At 42.2% G+C, this 22,954-nt stretch overlaps 1 protein-coding gene across 4 annotated transcripts in view; it reads right to left on the bottom strand.

The window, feature by feature from the left end:
• The window catches only part of FBXW4 (F-box and WD repeat domain containing 4), a 111,144-nt gene that overhangs the window by 7,969 nt on the left and 80,221 nt on the right, over positions 1–22,954 (bottom strand). For 3 of the 4 annotated variants that reach the window (XM_020967083.2, XM_020967073.2, XM_020967067.2), the window contains exon 6: positions 11,256–11,321. The exons of the other annotated variant lie outside the window; for it this stretch is intronic. In XM_020967083.2, the coding sequence (XP_020822742.1) occupies positions 11,256–11,321 (66 nt within the window). The remainder of the gene's footprint in view (positions 1–11,255; positions 11,322–22,954) is intronic. 4 annotated transcript variants of the gene reach the window in all.

Here is a 22,954-nt window from a genome sequence, read left to right as displayed (position 1 = left end):
CTCATTCCAAAGTGGGAAAAAAAAAATCAAGCCACATGCCTCTTGGTAGAAGGTCTTTCAAGGCCCTGTCTAACCTGACTCGGTTGTTCATAAGCCCATTCTGAAGCCTCTATCAATTCCCCAGCAATAACTTTGTATTCTCTCACTTCCTGGGGACCCTGCCCAAAGCATTCTCTCTCCAGGCTTTGAACACCTGAAGGAGGCAGGATGGGGGAGGGAGGGCAGGCTGGGTCACAACTGCAATAATTGGATGGAGCCCCTCGCTCTCCACTTCTGAATAAGGGGCAGAAACAAATGGAGGCCAGCAGAGACCCAGCCCTCCTCACAACCAGCCCTATTACTCAGGATTGAAGAGCCCATTACTAAAAACACAGGCACGCACACACATACACGCTCAGACCAGCACGCGTGCGTGCACACGTGTTTAGACACAATGGCTCAAAGGCCAAGTCGTGAAGCAGCCCACTTTGTACTGCTAACAAGGGGAACGTAATTACAGGAAGGGGGCAGCAGCCGGGCAGATAAAAGGATACAAAATTTCAACATCTGTTGCCATAAAGGGATAAGGAGAAGTGAAACAGGCAAAGTATCAGTTTGGTGTCAGAGCCGGCAAAAAGCCGATTTCAAAGAGTTGAGGGAAAAAGGGGACAGAGGGGGGAGAAAGAAAAAGGAGAGAGAAAAAAAAGAAAGAAATTACAGGGTTCCTTAAAGAGGTAAAAAGAAAATGAAAAAAGCTGTTGTCACTAATACTTTCAAAGGAGAGGCCAGGTACTTTAAAGAGGGGCTGTTCCCCTAATCACTCTAAGCAGAGGCTGAGGCCTCGGGTGCACAGGGACACGGGGGAGGGGAACAGATGGAAACAGACCCTGCCCCCGAGGTTCTACAAGCATTATGGCTATCCCAGAGCTGGGGTGGGGGTGGGGGGGCCACATCCAGGGCTTCAGGCCCCTGCTGTCCACAAGGCAGGCTCCTCTCCAGGTCTTGCCCATTCCTTCCTGGCACTCACCCCTCAATATGCCTAAGAGCTCAGCCCACTAAGACTCCACCTCCTGAGGGTGAGTGGTAGGGACAGAGGCCAGTGCTTCCCATCCTCTCCAGAGAGCAGAGGAAGCCTTGGCTCCCTCCTTACCCTCCCAGGGCATCTGAGAGTCATGCGGTCCTCTGAGGCACTGGACTCTGTGCCCATCCAAGAGGAAGGCACAGGCTCAGTTCTCCTCAATTGCTCAAACAAGCCTTACAACTTCTGAGGGAACAGAGTAAGACTCGGTGGAAGGCAAGAATGAGGGGATACAGCCTGACTCTTCCCACTTATACATGAGAGACACAGGGGTAAGATTAAGGGAGGAAAGGAGAAGAAAAATACCAAACAGCTCAGAGGAACTGCCAGCACCACTCTTGGTCCTCAAAGAACCACGATCTCCAGGGTAGAATGTGCATTACGAGAAAATGAGAAATCAAGGGAGCCTACCGGCCAGCTGGTCAGTCTAAGGACTTGGAGCAAGCCCCAAGTACAAAAGCCAGCACAGGCTGCTTGAGGAACCTAGAACAGAGACACTATCTAGATCAGGACTCATGAATGTTCACAGCTCAGTTCTGAGTCAGAGACTAAGTGTCTACTATGTGCAAGACACACTCAAAGATGAAATACAGGCCAATCCTTATGCTCAAGGAACTTATACTTTAACAAGGCGGATACAGTATAAGCACAATAAATACAGTATAAGGTAGGACGTGATAGACGTGATAAGGAGATCCAAAAACACTAATAAAGTCTGTAAAAGGAAAGATCATTTTAAATTAGGGTGAAGAGAGGAGAGATAAAAATCACAGTAGGCCTCATGGAAAAGATGATACCTGAGCTGGCCCTAGAAGAAAAGGATTTCCACCAGATGAAGAAGGAGTGCATATGTATTAGAAGCAGTTAATGGTTTTACATAAATTCATGGAGACTGCAGTACTTGGGGGCCCGTGCCAAGATGTATGGCTTAGCTGGGATATAAAGGTTTGGGCCTTGGGCCATGTTAACTGATGTGTGGTTAACAGCAAACCGACCAGCAGTAAGTGTTCCTTTTTAGAAAAGAAACCAAACACAAGAGTTAAGAAAGTCCCCTAGAGAGTACCAGAGGTATAGGCCACACCAACATTAATACTATGCCTTCCACGAGGCCCGTTACACGGGTTCTGTGTAGCCCTCAGCGTAGGCTGAGCATTCAGAGAGCAGCTGGCAAGATCAGTAGGTGCTGGGTGAGGTCTCCAGTCCTTCACAAAGCTCAGGACACATAACTAACCTTAGATTTTGTTCAGATACAACTAGAGGAACAGAAGGAGATGATGGGCTGATTCTCCATTCAGCATCACAAAAGTAAAATGGTTTTGACAAGCCCCTCTTCCTGGGATAAAGTGATAGGTTTCCCCATCAAATAAATATCCACTAGGTAACCGCTACAACCACCGCCAAAGGTCGATGCTGCCTGAAGCTAAGGAGGTCAAGGCACAAAGGTCATTCGCTTTAAATCCTTGAAGAGTGTATTTCAGCCTCAGGGGCGGGGCCACAGACCACCTACTTACTCATTGGGTCAGGAAAGCCTACTTGGGAGCCACCTTTACCCCCACTCTTGGGGCCTAGTGTCCAAGAGAATACTGGAAAGCCAATTTGGCAATTTCCCAAAAGTTCAGCAATATCCACATATCCTCGATCGCAGGTGACACGTCAGAAGGGAGGGGGAGAAAACAAAAATAAGCTCTACTTTCGAATCCAAGATACCCAGCGGTTTCTAGCACTGATGGGCTGTGTTTCAGTGCCTGTATTCTCCCTAGTACTCTCCATACCTGCACCGCTGCCCTAAAACTCGTAGGTGCTGGATGCCAGGAGAACAGGGAACCCCCAATATGGAGGAGTAATGAGCTCTAACTCTACAGTGTGCCCTCATGGGAGTTAGTGGAGTGCTTCATACTTTGGACAGGATGAACATCTAACCAGGAAGCTTCCAAAGCCAGGGAGTACTAGACCTGGAGCGTGCGGCTGCTTGAGAGCAAGCGTGCACAGGAGAAAGGCACTGAACGGGCAGTCAGTGGAGACCTGAGACTGAATACCAACCAGCCCTGACGCTTGGTAGGTGTATGATCCAGGACAAACTACTCAACCTTTCTGAGCCTGTTTCCCCATAATAATAATGTTCTTGCTCCCTACCTCACAGAGTTGTAAGGAAGGCCCTTTGTAAACTTTAAAGGGCTATCAAAATAAGTCCTCTTACTGCTACTATCCATTTTTTCAAAAGCACTGGTTAGGTTTCTGCTATGAGCTAGACACTGTGCTAGACTCCGGAGATAAAAAGACAGAAAGGAAAGAGGCCTGCCCTCAAGAAGCCTATATTCTTTCAGGGAGAGACAGTAAGGGCACAGATAAATAAACCCAAACTCAATACAGTGTATTCAGGAGGGAGGGCGGCACAACTAGATAACCTTCTTCAGGAGGTGGCCTGTGGGGGGGCTGAGGGGCTGAGGATAGGGAGGAAGTGCCTTCCAGGAGCTACTCACTATTTTAAAGAAAATACACAATGCCCTGACTCTCTATCCCCTACGAGAGTTTCCCAACTCCATAGTCCCGTTCCATTCTCAGCCCAGTCCATCATTCCTATCAGAGGAGGGAAATTTTAAGAAATAAGAAATTGGCAAGAAGCACCCTGGATCCAGAACAGGTAGCTAGCAGGAGAAACACTGCTCACAGTAGACCCTTCCGCCTCTCCACACCCCCTCCCCTCCCAACATACATGAAAGGAAAAATCCAGTGGCTCCTCGCATTTCAACCGTGACAGGTTAAAAGCAAAGAATCCATCCCACACTGAAGCCAGAGCAGCCGGCCAGGTCCTGCCGGCAATATTGTTCCACCTTTCGGATTGGCCTGTCAGTCAGGCTTTGGCTTTATTGAAAGATCAAACTCCATCCTGCCTGTTCATTACCTTAATCCTATTTTCTACATGGCTTTATTATCTGTTTGGGCTTCTCTGGGAAAAGCAGCTACAGACAGTCACCCTGTCTCTGTCCATCTCCCCCCTCCTGGGCCTAACCCCCTTGACAGCAAACGCCTCCATTAGGACCCCAAGTCTGAAGCATACTTTCTGGCTCTGGTGCTTTGGGCCAGGACTTGGGGAAAGTTAGGGCTAGTGAGTGGGAAACAATATGTCACCTCCAAGGTAGCACCAAGAATCCAGGTGATAGAAGTTCCTCTAATGCCAGGAAGACTCAAGAAGAACGAGTACATTGCCTAGTTCCAGAAGAGAAGGCTGTGTCTGTTTGACACAGGACACGCAAATTCAATTTTCTTCATATCTAGTTCAAAATATATAGGTTCAGGTCCAGCTTGAACCATGATACAAGGAGCTTGCTTTCTTATAAAAGTTTGATTTATTCATTCATCCAACAAATATTTATTGAACACCTACTATGTGTGAGGTTCTGAGCTCGTTGCTATGGATCACTGGATGATTTCTAAAGTCTCTTCTAGTTACAAATTCTATTGCCCTTTGATTCACTTAAAAATATAGAATTTGAGTTCAAATTCAATTTGGGGTTTGGCAAGACAATGTAGTGTGATATTCAGAGTTGTCTGTTCAGTTCAGGGTTTCAACCCTTTCACTAATAATCCCTACCATATTGATGGTGTCTGCAGGCTAAACATTATCATATCCAGCCTTTGTGAAACAGAAGAGTCATCAAAGGTGCTCTCCCAAGTCCCATTTTCATGAACCTGTCTGTCAAACACCATGATTTCCTTTGCCACAGACACAGTCAAACTCACTTTCAGTTGACAATTCAATCAGGATTTGCACGAAGGTCACTGCCTCTTCAGTGCTTTTCCTCCTTGTCCCCTGCTCCAGGCCAGAAACCCAGAGATCCACAGAGGAATATACAGTGATTTGCACCCTACCCCACCCCACTCCTCTTAAAGAATGAATAAGATTTCTACCATCAGTTGAAGCCATTAATATACCATTCAATCTCTAGCACCTTCCAGAAACTAAGTTTCTTAGAAGACTTTCTGATCTATAACTTTAAAGGGCAACTAGGATATGGGAATATGCCAACTGGGGAAAAAATTGTTGCATCAAATATCTGTTAAGGGTCTGGCAGTCTAGTAGTCATGATATATAGAGAACTCACATAAACACCTGAGGCCAAGAGCTATTCCCCAATGGATAAGTGGTTAAAGGAGATGAACAAGGGATAGGGGGATAGGGGAATAGGGAACGGACCTGTGATTTCAATGACAGAAGGAACTCTCCAGGTGAGGAAAATTATACTAACACAGGTCAGCACCTTCCCTAACACTTAGAGTCTTAGAGAGGTGCCTAGATTCATACCCCCAGTGTGTGTCAGAAGTCAAACTTGAACCCAGGTCTTCCAGACTTCAAGGTCAGCTTTCTGTCCACTGCATCATACAGTCTCTCATCATGAACAAACAAACAATTCTCAAAAGAATTGCCAACTACTAATAACAACATGAAATAACTCATTAAGAGTAATGTAAATCCAAATAATTTTGACTTCTAACTTCACACCCAGCAAAATGACAAAAGATGGGAACAGTCCATGTTGGAGGGATAATGGAATGACATGCTTGGTGCATTATACTTTTGGCACATTTGGTGAACCTATGAATTAAAGATAAGAGATAACATTTATACAGTGTTTACTATATGCCAGACACTGTGCTAAGCACTCTGTTTATTATCTCATTTGATCCTCACAACAACCCTCAGAGGGAGGTGCCATTATTATCCTCATTTCACAAAGGAAAAAACCTAGGCAAACAGAAGGTAAGTAACTTGCCCAGGGTCTGAGGCTGGATTTGAACTCCTGTGTTCCTAACTTCAGGTCTGCTACCGTATCTACTGTACCACCTAGATGAATTAGTCCAGTCATTCTCGAAAGCAATTTGTAATTATGCTAAGAAAGTGACTAAAATGTTTACATCATTTGACCCAGTGGGAACTACTAGGGCATAATACTCTAAAGCAGTCAAAGAAAATGAAAGATCTCACTGACAACAAAATATTGTGAGCAGCACTTTTTGTAGTAGCAAAGAACTAGAAACAAAGTGTTCATCTCTTGGGGAATAGATAAGCATTATGTTAGATGAATGTAATACAATACTATTATTACCATCAGAAACGATGAATACAAAGAATACAGCAAGGGAAAACACATGAACTGATCCAATGGGAAGTAAGCAGAACCAGGAAATCAATATACAAAATGACTATAATAACATAAATGGCAAAAACAAACAAAATATCAAAAATGGACACTTGAATTGTAACGACCAAGTCTAGCTCCCAAGAAAAGAGATGGGAATGAACCTGCCTCCCCTAGCTCAGAGATGGAGGGGTATGGAACTTATGTCAGACGTTGCTGATATATGTTGGTTCATTTTGTCAAATGACTTTTTTTCTGTTCATTTTATTCTTTGTTATGAGTAATGGCTCTCTAGGTGGGAGAGAGGAAAAGGAAACATTAGAAAATGAAGATAAAATAAAATAAAATATATCAATATATTTTTTAAAACATTTATAGAGCTTGCCTTTATAGGGTGGCTATGGCCCTCACCCTCTTCCTTAGAGTAGGTGTGGAAGACAAATTGGGCCAGAATGAAAAGTACACAGAAGTTGGAGTGGAAAGTAAAGGAGGAGAAAACACCTGGAAGAAGTTTCACATCTGCATCCAACAATCAGCCAGCAGACCTGAGGTTTGTACTGACTTCACCTTACAATGACCACTGGCCACAATGGCTGGGACCAGCTCAGTCAAGCTTTCACAAGTTCCAAGATTACAGCTCCAGATATGGAAGACAACTGCTGGATCCAATCCTTTCTTTACTGGTCCATAACTCAATCCTCAGAATTACTGCTTTCCCCTCAATCTTCTTAAGCAGGTTGGAGGGCTCATCCCCTCATTATTCCAATCAAATGTGTAGCATTCTCCTAGGTAACGAACTACCCTCATCCCACCCATTTGCCCCTCATTTCAGCCCCAGGTCTTCCCTCCGACCCTAATTTCCTCTTCTGACTACATTTTTTAGGCACATAGCATATACTTACTCTTCCTTTTCTTTTGGAGAGGCCCCAAGTCTCTTCTGCTCTTTGCTTTTTCTATATCTATGAGGTGACAGAGAGGCATTTCCATAGCACCTCTGCTCAATGGAGATTAATGGACAAACACATCTTATGTTTAGTTATGGAAAAGCATACTTTAAAGGCGCTTCCAAAATTTAGAAGCTTTCCCACACATACTTATTGGGATAGTCACTACTGGCTTCAATGCAGTGATGCCTGAAAGAGGCTGTCCTAAAAGCATCTCACAAATAGAGAGGGCCCTTCAAATGTGAAGTGACTGATAATGCGTTAACAACAACATCTTAATTAAAAATTAAGGGTTAGGGGGAAATAGAAGAACTAGATTCTAGTAACAGTTCCAAAAGACTCAACTGAATAACCTCAGGCAAATCACTGATTCTCTCAGAGCCTTGTTTTATCCATGTATAAACCCCCTTTCTAACTCACGGTGATAATGTAAGGAAATGTGGGTGAAAGGCCACCAGTGACAACTATAAGGAATGAAGTGAGAGAATGAGTAACTTAAGAGGAGGAATACAATGAGGAACGGAGGACAGTAATGATGAAGATGGGAGAAAAATGGAGGAGAAAAAAGGCGGAGTTGCAGCAGTAGTGTTACCTATTAGAGGTTGGCCGTGTATGCGGTAAATAAACTAAGAAGGAGGAGAAGTTATTATGGAGAAATCTGGGAGAAAAAAAGAGAAAATCAGAAGGAGCTTTTGGCAAACGGATGTTTTAGATGGTTGCTCCAAAAGGTATCTAGGCTAAGGAAGGTCAGAAAAAATAACAAACAAGCAGGACATCTTTGAAAGTTACTTATTAAATTTATTATAGATGTAAAAAGAAAAGCAAGCCCTATATAACATATTTGCAGTTTCACGTACAATCCTCTTCTTATGTTTTACAATGGATATGGATATGCTCATTTCATTTTGCGTTTAAGTTCAAAATAAAAAAGAATGAAAAAAAATTTTTTTCAAGATATCTGAGAGTAGAGGGCAGCACAAGCTGTAACCGGAACAAAAGACGGAGGCAGTGCTAAGTCAATGTCAAAATAAATTATTCAAATGGGAATTTGGGGAGAGTTGGGAGTCTACAGGAAAAGCAGAGTCATGGTCCTGAGACATAGGAGTTAAAACCAGCTTCCCACGAAAAGAGAAAAATACTGGTTTCCACTGTTATAGCTCAAGGAGACCTTTCAACAGTCAGCCAGCCCTGATCCTTCCAGTTAGCTAGAGCTTCCTACACTGAAAGACCTACTGAGACCTGGCCTGGAAAGTTGTACAAAGATCTTTTCTCCAAAAGTCTTAGTCTGACTGCATTCTTGGGACCTGAAGTCTTAGGAATGTGCTTAGGGTTTTGGCCAAGTGCCATGTACCTGCTGACCTCTACCTTTTCAGAAGCTCTACCGTCAGAGCAGCGTAGAACTCCTTTCTCCTCCCAGGCATTGAGGTCTTCAGCTCCTCAACTTCTCTCTGACACTGGGCAGTTGCCACTCTAAGTGGCTCTGTCATTGCTATGACCCTCAAGGTAGATGACTGAGACCTGACTCCAGGTAGCTAAAAGATCTCAGGGGCCCCTTTACAAACGGGTTGAACTGTATAACATTAAGATTTCCCTTCCCTCCAAAGTGACAAAAATACAAGACAAATAAATTGAATAGAGTTCCCCCAAGCTTTTCCTGGACAAAAGAGGCGCAAAATTTCAGAATCAAGAGACAAAGACAAGATGTAGAAGGGAAGACAAAACTAAAGGTTGGGTGCTAGGTAGGCATGGGATGTTTACAAGAATAACTTGCATAGGAACGCCCCCCAAAGCAGACAATGTTTAAGAAACAAGATATCTACACTGTAAAGGCATCTTCAAGAAAAAGTGGAATATGGAATAGTGACCATTCATGAAACACAAGCAGTCAGATTGACCATGGAACAGGAAAAGGAGCATGACCACTCCCCATTAGGTAAGGCCAAAGGGAATGAACATACAATTTTTTTTTAACATTCTGCTTGGTAATTTATTTTTAAATTGCAACAAAAGAACTTGCAATGGGCTTCTATCAGGTGGTGTAAGTGATCATTTTCAGTGAAGGTACACCACAATACCACTAAGAAAAGGAAAGATGCTTTCAGTTTGAATGGACACAGTTACACAAGTAGGACAGGATGCTAACTTCTGAAAATATTAGGTTTTATTCACACCCCAGTGGTAAACAATAACCTTAACAGGATGACTAAGTTTCTTTGTAGATCACTACAAACATGCAATTTTTGAAAGAAAAAATGTAAGCTATCAACAGGTATATAAAAGACTACTTCAAGTCACTAAAAATAAGAAAAATGTACATTACAGCCACATTGAGGCTTCAGCTCAGAGCGGTCAAACTGATAAGGATGAAGCGCTCTACAGCCTTTGACACTGTGGTCCACCCTCTGGGCACCACTCTCTGCTGGTTTTCCTCCAATCTGTCTGATCCCTCCTCAATCTCTTTTGTTGATTCTTCATCCAGGTCACAGGTGCAGTAAGTGTCCCCAAAGCTCTGTCTTGGCCCTCTTCTCTTCTCCCTCTATACTATTTTGCTTGGTAAATCATCAGCTCCCATAGATTCAGTTATCAGACTAGGCTTTGGGGATAGCCAAAGAAAATGCCTGAAGCCTAAAGGTGGAGTATTTTGTTCATGCACCAGCTAGAAGGCCAGTATCACTGGATTGAAGAATACTTAGCAAGGAGTAAGGTATAAGAAGACTAGAAAGGCAGGAGGAGGCTAGGTTATGAAAAGCCTTAAATGACAGAGTATTTTGTATTTGATTTTGGAGGCAATAGGAAGCCTCAAGAGTTTATGGGGGAGGGGGGGCGGGAGGTGACATGATCAGACTCAAGCCGAAAATCACTTCAGTGGCTGAATGGAGGATGGCAAGAGACTTAAGGCAGGCATACTCATCAGTAGGCTATCGCAACAATTCAGGCATGAGGTGATGAAGGCCCGAGAAAGAATGATGGCAGTGTCAGAGGGAAAAAGGGGGCAAATATGCGATGCTGCAGAGGTGAAACCAACAGACCTTGTTAATAATTTGGATGTGGGGGAGGGGGTGAGAGAGTGGAGTCCAGGATGACTCCTAGGTTTCAAGCCTGAGGGACAGGAAGGATGGCGTTGCTCTCTACAGTAACAGGTAAGGTATGACCCAGGGTAGGGTTTAAAGGGAAAGATGATGAGTTCCATTCTGGATATAATGAATTTGAGATGTCTACTGCACATTTAGTTCGAAATGCCTGAAAGGCCGTTGGAGATGTGAATGAGGCATACATTTTCAGATAGACAACAGCCTGTAAAATGATTTATTTTGCTTGACTTAACTTATTACTAAGGAGAAAGCAACCATTCTAATGGTGAGGGCAGAGGACATCACTGAGAAATAACAGTGATATAAAAAAAGACAAGGGCAATATTTAAAACATCTAAAACAGAAAAAGAGGATGCTGATCTTGAGGCCAAACAGAAGAACCTGGCTTAAAATCCTGGCTATACCATTTATTAGTTCCATGATACTGGGACAGGTCCTTGACACCTCCAAGTTTCAGTTTCTCATCTGTAAAATGACAGATTTTGCCTAGATTATCTCAAAGGTCCTCAGCTCTGACATTCCATAATTCTACCAAAGGAAAGGTAGAGGAAACAAACAAGGGCCAGAGAAATTAAGGAAGAGGGTAAACTAGAAAATGCTTTCACCAGTACAATAAAAGGTGGCATTTAAAAAAGACTAACAAAAAATTAATCAGATGGAAACATATTACCATTAAGAATGGTCCTTGTACATATTTTAAATATTCTTTATAATTTTTTTCATCTGTTTGAAGGCAGCCCAAGTTTCTTCTTACTTAAAAAACTCTATAAATCCAAGCTGTTATTATAACAATAAATTATAAGTACAATTATTTACATATTATAAATTATTTCAACATCCTCCTAACAACGTGGCAAAGGCTGAGGACATCAGGTCTCCCAGACGTGAGGTTGTCCCTGGACCATCTCACCTGGAGTAAAGGTAGAATCAGAGAGAGCCTAGTTTTTTTTCCTCACCTTCTTTGCTTCCCATCCCCCAAATCCCTGCTGCAGAAGAAGGCATGCAGCTCAGAAAATTCTCTTACCTGGTGAGGTCCCAGATTCTTAGGGGTGAGACATGTCCACAACAAGCCGTCCCTGTCACAAAGGAGCTGCCAAACAAAGTGAGAACACAGTCAGGTCCAGCTTGTTGGAACTTGTGGCAAAAATATGGCAACACAATCTGAAATGTCTTCCTCATTCTCCAAGGGATCTTGGGGTCAAGCTAGAATTGGAAGAGCAGTGAAAGAGTAAAGAGAGAGGCTGGGGGGGAGGCTTATGGGAAAGAACAGTTTTTCAGAAGCACAGAACCGAAAAATGGAAGTTATATCCATTATAAAATCCCCTAATCAAGGTTACTTGTAAGCTTGATGGTTTGCGCCATACTAGATTCCCACTCAGACAACACTGCAGCATATATGTAACAAGATCGTTTCTAACTGAAATGCAGGCTGTCCACCTGGAAGAACGTGAATTTATTCAGGGTTCTTTCCATTTCCTATGCTACGCTAAATGAAATGCCCTCCTTCCCATCCTAATTACACTAGGTGATAACTTTCTTCTACACCAACTTCATGTTTTCGGGGTGAAGGAGTGCTTGTGGGGCTTGGGCATACAATAAGAAAACAGGGGAAATGTAGTAAGCTGGAAAAACTAGAACTAGTGATGATGAAAAGGTGTATGCATATGGCTGTTTCTAAGCTCTCTGTGTCTATGCGTCTGTTTCCATGTTCTAAGTCTAAGTGCCAGTTTCACTGGCCTACTAAGGAAGATGAGGCCCAATGTAGTGAACCTGGCTAGGGGCAGCCCTGGAATTAGACATTACAGCTGTGGCAATGTTCTTTTGTGCAAGTGTCCCAGGGCCTGGCTGCTGCTTGGTTACATGACCGCAGGGCAGGGAAATGGGGGTGGCCAGAGTACCAGACCTGCAAAATTAAACAGCAAGCAAAAAAGTTGAGAATAGCAGAGTCCTGAGTTCCTGAGGGCTGTGTCCCTACATGTCCAGCATTAGGGAGTGGAGAGGGGAGAGGCCTGGACACCGGCTCTCCAGGTCCTGGCCGATGCTTGGCAAAGAACAAACAATGATAATGATACCCTGTTAACAATGTGGGGGCAGCAGCAGTCCAACACCACCCAGCCCCAGCACCTGTTGCTCTCTGATCCCACTGGTTTGATGGGGGGAGATAAAATGCTAAGGAAGACCATCTCATAGAAAGCAATAGCTCTGGGGGTAGGGAAGGAAGTGATGGGGTGGAGCATGGGCAAGCCACTGATCGATAAATCAAAACTGCAGAGTGGAACAGTCCTGTGTTCTAGAAATCTGACCAATAAAAGTTCTTTTTGAGTCATTCTTATCCCATCTGTTTTCCTACCTGAAGCTAATTCTTCAGGCTATGTGATATGCTCCCATTCTCCCTGCCTTTCCTCTGAACCCAAGAGATGAAAGTGCATTTCAAGATGAACTCACCGGAGCTGCCACTGAGTGAGACCAAATACAGTCACTCCAGTCATGCCATGTTGACCCCCAATCTAGGAAGCACCTTCAATCTGGGGAGCACTCTCTGAAAGACGAAGCCCAAAACTACAAAGCCAAGCAGGTGTCATGCCCCCTCCCGCCCTCCTGTCCTGACATTTTTCACTTTAGTGTAATCCATTAATAACTGGTAAAGCCAATTAGCTGGGGTTGGAAACATAATAGCTGCTTGGAAATCATTCAAGCAAGCAATTGGGCTCTTCAGAACTTTGAGGGGGTGGGGAGAAAGCCATCAGAGACACAGGCATTTCTTAAGAAGGTCTGTAACAGACCTCTGACTGGCTACAGGTCTAAATTAGTGACAAGGTAAGTCAATAGGGAGGGAGATGGGAGGAACCTGAAACTTTAATCCCTGCCACTCCAGCAATCCTGACCTCCCAGCAGGCTTGTGGAAGGGATTTAAAGACCATCTTTCTAGTCTCCTTTTCCCTTCCCCATCTTGTCTACCCTACTCTAGCCCTGGGAATAGAAAAGTGCTCCAAGACTCAGTTTCTCCTATTACTGAGGCATTCTGATCGTCTTTCCAAATCCAATTTCTTTCCTAAGTGGCCCCTTTGCCCTCCGTGCTTTTTACAAATATCTGCAGTGGCACTCACAAGTGACTTAGTTATTTCAATATTGAGTGAATCTGTGATCTTATCAATATGGGGAAGAGTCAGAACTAGCAATTCTGGCCTCAGGACAAACAGCACACAGGGTACCCTTAAATGAACTTCAAAGGCAAATTCAACTGATTAGGGTGGAGAGAACAGAGGGAGTAAATCTTACAGAAGGAACTTGGCCATGAACACACAAGAGTCCTGAAGGGGAAGGGGAGGCTAGAAGGAGACACCAGCTTCTGTAGAGAGAGACCCCAGTACAACACAAGGCAATGGAGCATGGGATAAGGGTTGGGGATAGTATAGAGGCAAAAGTTTATCTGATGTAGAAGCCAGCCAGAGCAGAGGGTAAGGGAAGAAAGCACTATCTTCTTGTAGTTTCCTTTTTAAAATTAATTATCCTTGCTAACTGGGCAGTAAATTTTTGAATTTTCAAATGAAATTATATTTGCAAAAAGCAGTTGTTACAGTACCTGGCACATAGTAGGCACGATATAAATGCTTATTCCCTTCCTGTTCACCCTTCCCCTTGTGTCTTACTGAAAATGTATAACTGCTGTAAGAAACTTCGAAATTTCAGTGCCTTGGAACAAAGCCTTGACAGGCCCCATCCTAGTTACAGCTCCAATTGTGGTTATTATTTCCAGTGGTACAGATTACGACTCATTCAGGTCTTCCCACCCTGTCTGATTCTTGTCAATGTCTTTCCATGAAACCTCCATGGGAGTCCACCCAATGAGCCAGGGGCTTTCTAAGTCGCTACAAAGCGCGTACACTGTCCCTCTATCCATCTCACTCACATCTTCTGTTCACATGCTTCTTTGTTTATATCTTTTACACTACTTCTTCTGTGCAATTTTTGATGGGTGATATGAATAACCTATTCACACCCACAACACTTCTCTATGTTGCCCTTTAGGTGACCCATAGCATTCATTCTTTGAAGACCGCAGTACCCCATGATTCCACTGCCAAAAGAACACTGGTATTAAAAAGACGGCTTTTCATTTCAAGGAGAAGTCTGGGCTCGTCAAAAGCACTGAGCCAATTCCACACTGCAATCCAGCATACTTTCTTCTTCCAATTACATCCCGGGCCCAGTTTCTTGACCATCTGTACTGCTACACTAGATTAGCTCTATGACTGAACTATCTATCTAATCATGTTATAGAATACCTGGACAAGATGTATTCTCTATCCATTTATTTATCTGGTTTTCCTGTGTGAATGGTTTGGCCAAACTCTTTGGAGTAATCATAGAGCTTATTTAGGAAGCTCTGTGGTGTTCTAGGGCATGATGAAATAAGCATAATGTATTTATTCTACATTAAAAAGTGCTCAAGTATAGGGAGTCCCTTTTCCATTCTGCCTCTGTGTTGGATATAGGATCACAGAATCAAAAATCTAGACCTGGAAGGGCCTTTAAAAGTCATCCAGTACAATCCTCTTTTTTAAAACGAAGCAATTAAGGCCCAGAGAGGTAAGTGACTTGCCCAAGATCACAAAGGTAGTAAGTGGCAAAGCCCACATTTGAACTTGGACCTGGAGGCTCCATGTTTAGCATTCTACACTCAGTACTCTTTCTTTTGTACCATACCGCCTTCCATCTTTACAGTAGCTAATACTTTTTGTCTTCACACTTATGTCTGCTATTAAGCTTCCAAGGAGTCACATGACTTTGACAACATGAGAGATACCTCCTTGAAGGAGAATTTTTAAGGCAGTCCCCAGAATCACTTCCAGGGGCTGTGCAGTGTCTCCACCCCTATAGCCTCTCCCCCATTGGTGAGCTCTTCCCTCAACCTCCGTTTGAGAAAATACCCACTACAGCCATCATATCCTTTTCAAACTCAGGCCAGACAATGACTCAGACCATCTTGTCCCTCCATGGGCCAACAGATTCCATTCTAGCCACCCCTACTTTTCATTTCTCTTTTTGGTTCGCACCCACTAAAAAGTCAATTCTTTGAGGGCAAAGACTATCTTCCTTTTTCACTTTTTTTTGTATCCCACCACTCAGAACAGTTCCTGGCACACAGGAAGTGCTTAATATATGCAATATCTACCAAAGTTTTTTTATGAAAACTTTTATTCGTGTCCTCTGTTTTACATTGCCTATATTTTCTCCTCATAGTCCTCTCCTCTCCCTCCCACGGAGCCACTTCTTATAAAAAAACTTTTTTTTTTTAATAAAGAGGAAGAGAAAAAAATTAGCAAAAGCAATCAATATATTAAAAAAAAGCTGACATCATATGCCATGTTCCACATTCATTCCAAGTGTTTGGGTTTTTTTTTAAATCAACAAACAGAGGCAGCATGCCATAGTGGACAGAGAGCTGACACGTACTGACTGAGTGACTCTGGGCAAGTCACTTAATTGTCTCAGTGTTATAAGCAACTCTCTAAGACTGCAAATTGCAGAGAGAAGATGCCAGTCAACCTGCATTTGTACAGGGATCTAGTTTCGCCATCTAGGAATTCTCTATAACAGTTAAAACAAAGGAGTTCCTATCCTAATCGCTAATCAACGAACAATCAGCCCAGCAGGATCTTCTAATCCACAGGTTCCCAAAGTGGGTGATACAGTCCCCTGGGGGGGCACCCCTCAACGATGGGGGGTTAGTAGCCTCAGGTACAACTGGGGAGCATTGAATAAAAATAAGGGGGTGGTAGAAGCATAAGGAAAGAAGAGAAGAGAAGAAAATTTTGAAAAACCGTTTACACATTTCATCTGCTGTGTAACAGAGTTAAAGTCAAAGTGATTACATTATTTTCCAAATAAACACACAAAATGCAAGTTATAACCGATCAGTGATCAAGTCCGCTGACAAGTCTTAAGCAAGTACTGGCAGGGGAACTTGTTGCATTGTCCAGAAGTCCAGAAACATGCATCAGCAGGAATATGTGCATGTAATGATTTGTTTACAATACGATACTATACAATGACACAATATTTGTGTACAATATTGTGTCATCAAAACTTCAAAGCAGGAAAAAACCCACAAATTTACAATAAATTATTAAATTTAAGATACATTATTTTTTAAAAACATATATTTTACATTTTTTTAAATGAAGCAAATTTCAAAAAAACTGTTGAAGGGTTGAAGAAAGTATATTTCCAGGGGAGCACTGAGTAATTTTTTTAAAAAGAGGATGTTAGGCTAAATAAGTTCGGGAACCTCTGTCTCTGTTCCTTTCAGTAAATTGTAGAACTGGGGGTCAGCTAGGTGTCCCAGTGGATAGAGCAAAGGTCCTAGAGTCAGGAGAATTTGAGTTCAAATCTGGCCTCAGACACCTGACACCTACTAGCTGTGTGACCCTAGACAAGTCACTTAACCCCAACTGCCTCACACACACACACAAAATATTATATATATGTGTATATATATATATATATATATATATATATATTAATATATATATATATATATATATATATATATATATATATATATATATATATATATATATATATATATATATATATATATCTGCAAAGATGTGATCTGCTGTAGGATATAATTTGTGAAAGCCTTAGTGTGAGTGTAGATTATTCTCACATAGATTCTGTAGAAATAAGAAAGTAGATATACAAGTCAGTAGCAACTGATACTTTCTCGATTGCCTTTTTTTTTTTAGTAGTAGTAATATCATTCATGATTTTTTCCCAAGAATTTGACATTCTTGCATCTTTCAATTAATTTGAAAATCAATCCTTTGGGGCCCTCAGAACTGTTTTATCTGGTATAAACCTTTTCCTCTGGATGTATTAGGTATGATCCAGCTGTTCTTTGTTTTCTTTAGGGCCGTTTTTAAACTTTCTGATGTTGCACATAAGGAAAATGATGTCAGAATCTAAATGTTGTCACTGACAAAGAAAAGAGTTCATTATAAAAATTTTGACAGATCTTTTCTATTGTTGTGTGCCTATTAACTTGTACTCCTAGTTTGATCCATATGCGTTCTCAGGCTGACGTGGCTTATGTAACTGGATCTCATGCAAAGGTTTCTATCACTTTGTCTTTCTCTCTACCACTTCCTGCTGTTTTATGACACGACACCATTCATCATCTACTACCCTCTTTTGTAAGATTTTCACAAACAAGTTTATACTCTAACCCAGTGTTGCCCTTGACTGTGATGGCTGCCCATTTAGCAAAGAGGGTGGGCCTTCCCTAACTGAGGTGGTTTCTAGGCTCTCTTGGTCTCCTCTATGTAGTGACTGATTTATACAGGCGTTTTTAATGATCCTAGGCTTTTCCCTGGAACAAAACCCCATCTTTTAATATCAATATCCTTCTGATAATGCTATGTAGCTGCAAACTATGGAATGCAACAATCGTCAAAGAATCAGAAATCCTTAAGAAATGCTAATAATCTCTTATGTCTGTTCCTTTATCCATTTTGCATTTGGAGGACAGGGCATTAAAAGCTTGTTTAGGGGCAGCTAGGTGGTTCAGTAGATAAAGCACCAGCCCTGGAGTCAGGAGGACCTGAGTTCAAATCCAGTCTCAGACCAAACACTTGACATTTACTAGCTGTGTGACCCTGGGCAAGTCACTTAACTCCAATTGCCTCGCCAAACAAAAAAAAAAATTTTTTTTTAATTAAAAGTTTGTTTAAATAGATCTGGTTATACTGATACACCATAATAATATTTAATAGTCTGGAAAGAACCTTTTTAAGAGAAACTAGAAAAACTGATTGAGAATCAATATCAGTTACAGAGTCATGGATCTCAGGGATGGAAAGACCCTCACAGACCAATTAGTACCTGAAGCAGGAAAACTTTCCCTAATAAACTGTCATCTATACTCTGCCTATTTGAGGCAGTCAATTACATTTTTGGAAAGTTCTAATTGTCAGAAAGTCCTCATTCATATGTACCTGAATCTACTTGCTTGTCATTTCCATTCACTGGTCCTCGTTCATTCCTCTGGAGTCTAGCTCTCTACCCCACATGGCAACTCTTCAAATATTTAAAGCCTTCAATCACCTCTTCCAATCCTATTCCAACAACCCTGTGTAAAGTCTTCTTTCTTAAGTGATCTGAGTTCTTTCTATTTATTCATGTGAGTCCTCTAGACACAGTCCAGTTTGTCAGCGTCTCTCCTAAAACATAGTAGCCCAAAACGAACATGAACCTCCACATGTGGTCAGCTGTGGCAGGAGTCTATGCTGCAGGCATAAGCGTGTGAATGAGAAATTTTCTCATTCAAGAGGGAAGAGCATTAATTCAGGGTCAGAAAATGAAGGCAGATCCTCAAACTCAGAATGAATCTGCATTTGTGTTTAAAAAGTCAGCCCTTTTGAAAGCATATCAGTAGATATGTAGAGATTTTCTTCCCTAATGTATCCAATTTAGGATCTAAAGCTACAGAACAAAAGCACTTCCTAGGTGAAAAGAAAGTAGAAGACTCATACAACTCAGGAGCCCCCCGTGCAACAAGTCTCTTCAGACGGGGAAAGCGCACATTCTCTGCTAAACTGCAGACTGGCCAGGAGCTAGATAGTTCTAGCTTATGTGTCTGCAAGAGCTCCAAGCCAGCTCCCTGGCCAGAAAGCCAAGTATCAAGGGCTGAAGGCACCTCCATCTCTAAAGAAAAACATAAGAAGTTTTAAAGACTCAGATCTCAACGATGCTGAAATGACTCAGAAAGGGATAGGCTAGGGGGAAATAGGAGATGAAGGGAGTACACTATAGCCATCTCGAGCCCAAACAGGGTCTGAGAAAAAGAGATGCAAAAATCTGAGAATGGTGGGGAAGAGGTAGATAACCACAACAGTTCACATTTCTATAATGCTTTTTACAATTTATAAAGCCTTTACGTGCATTTTTTCATTTGGGGTCATCGCTACAACTCGGCAAAATAGGCAGCAAGTACTGCCATTCACATTTTACAGATCAGGAGGTTAAAGCTCAGAGAAAGTACCTTACCTAAAGTTATACAGCTACTAGAGGATAAAACTTGGACTCAAATCTATCTTCTGACTCCAAATCTAGTAATCTTTCTACTACATCATGCTGGGTTCTAAAATTGGTACATTTTGTTTTTAAAAATAACAATCATTTCCCAATAGCTAGCCTTCTCCCATAAAAGTTAAATAAAATAATACAATATTGTGATTGCAACTGACAATAGTATATGCTTTATTTCTTGTTAGATGTTGGTAAGATTGGAGGGGAGGAAGGGAAGGAGGATGGTAGAGACAGAAAAAGAATGGTAGGTTGATGGGGGGCTAGTGGAGGTAGCAAAGAAAAACAGAGAGAGGAGGATAATGGGAAGGCAAAGAAATGGAGATGTTAAAAAACAAAAGAAGGAAGATAGAGAAAATGGATGATAGTGGGGGAAACAGTAGAATTTGTGAGGAGAGAGAGTGGATAGATGATGGGGGATGAAAGAAGAGAGAATAATGGGGGGGGAGGGTGAAAGAGACAGAAAAGATGGTAGGAAAAGAAGGGAAGGAGGCATGTTCCCCCAACTGAAAGTGAGAGGCAGCATGGCGTAGTGGAAAAAACACTGGACTGGGAAGCAGGAAAGACCTATATGTTTTAACCCATGAAACTTACTAGCTATGTGACCGTGGGCAAATCACTTTACTCCTCCCCACAACTTCAGTTTCTTTATAAAAATGCCTAAAAAGGTTACTGTGACGATCAAGGAGATCTTGTATGTAAAGTGCTTTACAAACCTTCAAGTGCTATATAAATATCAGCTATTAGTCTTTTTCAAGCTCCAAATTTTTCATAGCAATTTGAATTCTAATTTGTATTAAATATTTTACATATATATGTATATACAAATATACATACACATACATATTTATCTGTATATCTAAGCTCCCTCATTAAACGGTAAGCTCATGGAGGGCAAGGACTGCCTTAATTCATTTTTGTGTTCTTGACACCTAGCATAAGTGCTTTGCTTGTGGTGGACACTTAATAAAGTATTTGTTAAAATGAAAAATATAAAGAGGAGAATGGAGAGAAAGCGAAGGTGAGAGGGGAACATGAGATGAGGCAGTAAATAGCAATCCAAGAAGGTAAAAAGTGGTAGACCTTCCTAGAACTAATGAGGATGTAGAAGCTTTGACTGCGAGAGGGCAGCAGTTGCCACTGTGGCCTGGCCGGCTGCAGCACGCAGTACCCCAGGCTTGTGGAGTCTTCAAGCCCATGCTGACAAACTTTGGCAAGGGAGGCCACCAGAGCTGTCAAATCATTCACCAACATGCCCATCAAGTGTATTCAGCTCTCTCCAACCCACACTGGCATTTTAATTACTGTTGGGTAAACTAATTTGTACAAATGAAGGTAACTCTGCCTAATAGAATATGCAAGCTCTCTGACCTCTGACAGGCACTGACACAAGATACAAAGGCAGCCGAGGAAGGCTTTTTATCTGAGCCTTATTACTCTCTATTACTCCAATTAGTCAAGCTCTAGTGCTCCTAATTGGGGGAAAAATTGCAATTAAATCAATTTTTGATGGGCTGCAAGTGGGCTCCCGAACCGCCTTGCCTGTGAAACACTGATATTATAGCAGCAAAGGTCAAAGTCCTCATAGGCACCTGTGGGCATCCCCCCCTTTCCCTCTGCCCCCTCCTCAAATACCTCGATGAAACCCCTGCCCTCCTCAGCACGGCCAGTGAGGAAGGGGAGGAGGGAATCATTAGAACATGTCAGGTCTTATCGCTGCCGCTGGTGTCTGCTAACCCCAACAGTTGACATCATTATGGAAGGTAATTCCCAAACCATGAATGTAGTGCGAAGGTCACACAAACTCAGTGCAAGAGGAGGGGGATGGTGATGAAGCAGCTATAACAGTAACAACATTGTGAGGGAGAGATCAGCAGAGTGGGAAAGAGATGATGATGACAGAGAAAGAACCAGGGAGAAAAACAGAGTTCCTCTATCAGTCCCAACTGGGGCTGGCAATCATACTAAAGGGGAAGGAAAACAAATGTTTGGGAGAAAAAAGAAAAAGATGAGTCTTAAGAGCACTTGGACTTGGAGTCTGAGGACCTAGGTTCCAATATTTTCTCTGCCACTTATTATGTGTATGACCTTGAGCAAGTCACTTCCCAACTCTGTAACTTATTCTTCATCTATAAAATAAGGAAGTATTACATGACCTCTAAGATCTCTCGCAGGTCTAAATATTATGAATTTTAGTCAAAAGTCCCCTTAATACGCAGCTGAGAAGCCTAAACCTTGGACACCCTTTGTCAAGGACCAAACAAACGAGACTTTAATGGCCATAGGATCACAGGCACAACTATAAGGCTGCTTCAGTCACAAAAGGCAAAGGCTGGGAAGGGACATGACTTCGGTCTCTGACATTAGGAAGTAAATGGATGGGTGAACATGAATCAATCTGTTGATGTGAATCACTTCAAATATTAAAACTAGAGGTCTCCCTGAAGCTTTAATAGAACCTTTTTAGGGGTGGCAGAGATTTGAAAGCTAAGAGAGTATCCATCAATTGGGGAATAACTGAATAGTTATGATATATGAATGGGAAGAAATACTACTGTGTTCTAAGAAATGGTGAAGGGGATGGTTTCAAAGAAATGTAGGAATGTTTTATGAACTGATGTGAAGTGAAGTAAGCAGAACCAGGAGAACAACACAAACATTAGCAACAATACTGTAAAGACAAATTTCGAAAGACTCATGAACGCTGATCAACACCAACCATAATTCCAGAAGACTCATGCTGAAACATGCTACCCAGCTCCAGATAGAGAGGTGATGGTTTCAAGGGGCAGATTGAGGCATTTTTTTTAAATCACCAATGTGGTCATTTATTTTGTTTGACTCTACATGTCTGTAATGGTAATGGTCTTTCTCAATTCTTCAAGGGGCAGGGGGAAGAGGAAAAAGGTGGTGTAGAGATAATTTAAATCTAAAAATAAAATAAAATTGAATTAAAAAAAAAAAGAATCTGAGCAGAGAAGGCTTAGGACAGATTATGGAAGTTCCATTTAACACAATGAAGCCTTCATTACTTCAAGAAATGGTGCACACTAAACACAGAGATTAAAATTTAATTTAGATAAATTGAAGGATGATAGAAACAGGAGTCTAGCAATAAGTTATCAAATAAAAATAGGAGATCCCTAACCTGTCAGAATTTTATTCTGAGAGGTGGTGCCAAGATGGCAGGGAAAAGGCAGGGACTTGCCTGAGCTCTCCCAAATTCCCCTCCAAACACCTTTAAAATAACACCTCAAAACAAATCCTGGAGTGGCAGAACTCACAAAAGGATGGGGTGAAACAATTTTCTAGCCCAACATACCTTTAAAAGGCTGCAGGAAACATCTGTCACACTGGGGTGAGAGTGGAGTGCAATCCAGCACAGGCTGCCCCCAGCAAGTCAGCACTGAGGCCCCACACCCCAGCACCAGCTAGCAGCCAGGCTCTGCAACCCAGCATAAGCCAACACTGAGGCCCCAGGCACCATGTATCCAGTAATGGGCCACGCCCAGCACAAGCCAGCAGCAGGCCTTGGGAGTACTGAATTGTTAGTAATGGCTTCTAGAGCTCTCAGCCCACAGATAGTAAGGGGATCAGACAATCAGTCAGGAGATTACAGGGGTCCCTTTGATG

Source organism: Phascolarctos cinereus, unplaced genomic scaffold (assembly GCF_003287225.1).
Source record: "Phascolarctos cinereus isolate Bilbo 61053 unplaced genomic scaffold, phaCin_HiC Scaffold_3;HRSCAF=262, whole genome shotgun sequence".
Lineage (NCBI taxonomy): Eukaryota > Metazoa > Chordata > Mammalia > Diprotodontia > Phascolarctidae > Phascolarctos > Phascolarctos cinereus.
The sequence above is the reverse complement of the archived record's forward strand: the minus strand, read 5'-3'. Positions and strand labels throughout refer to the sequence as shown.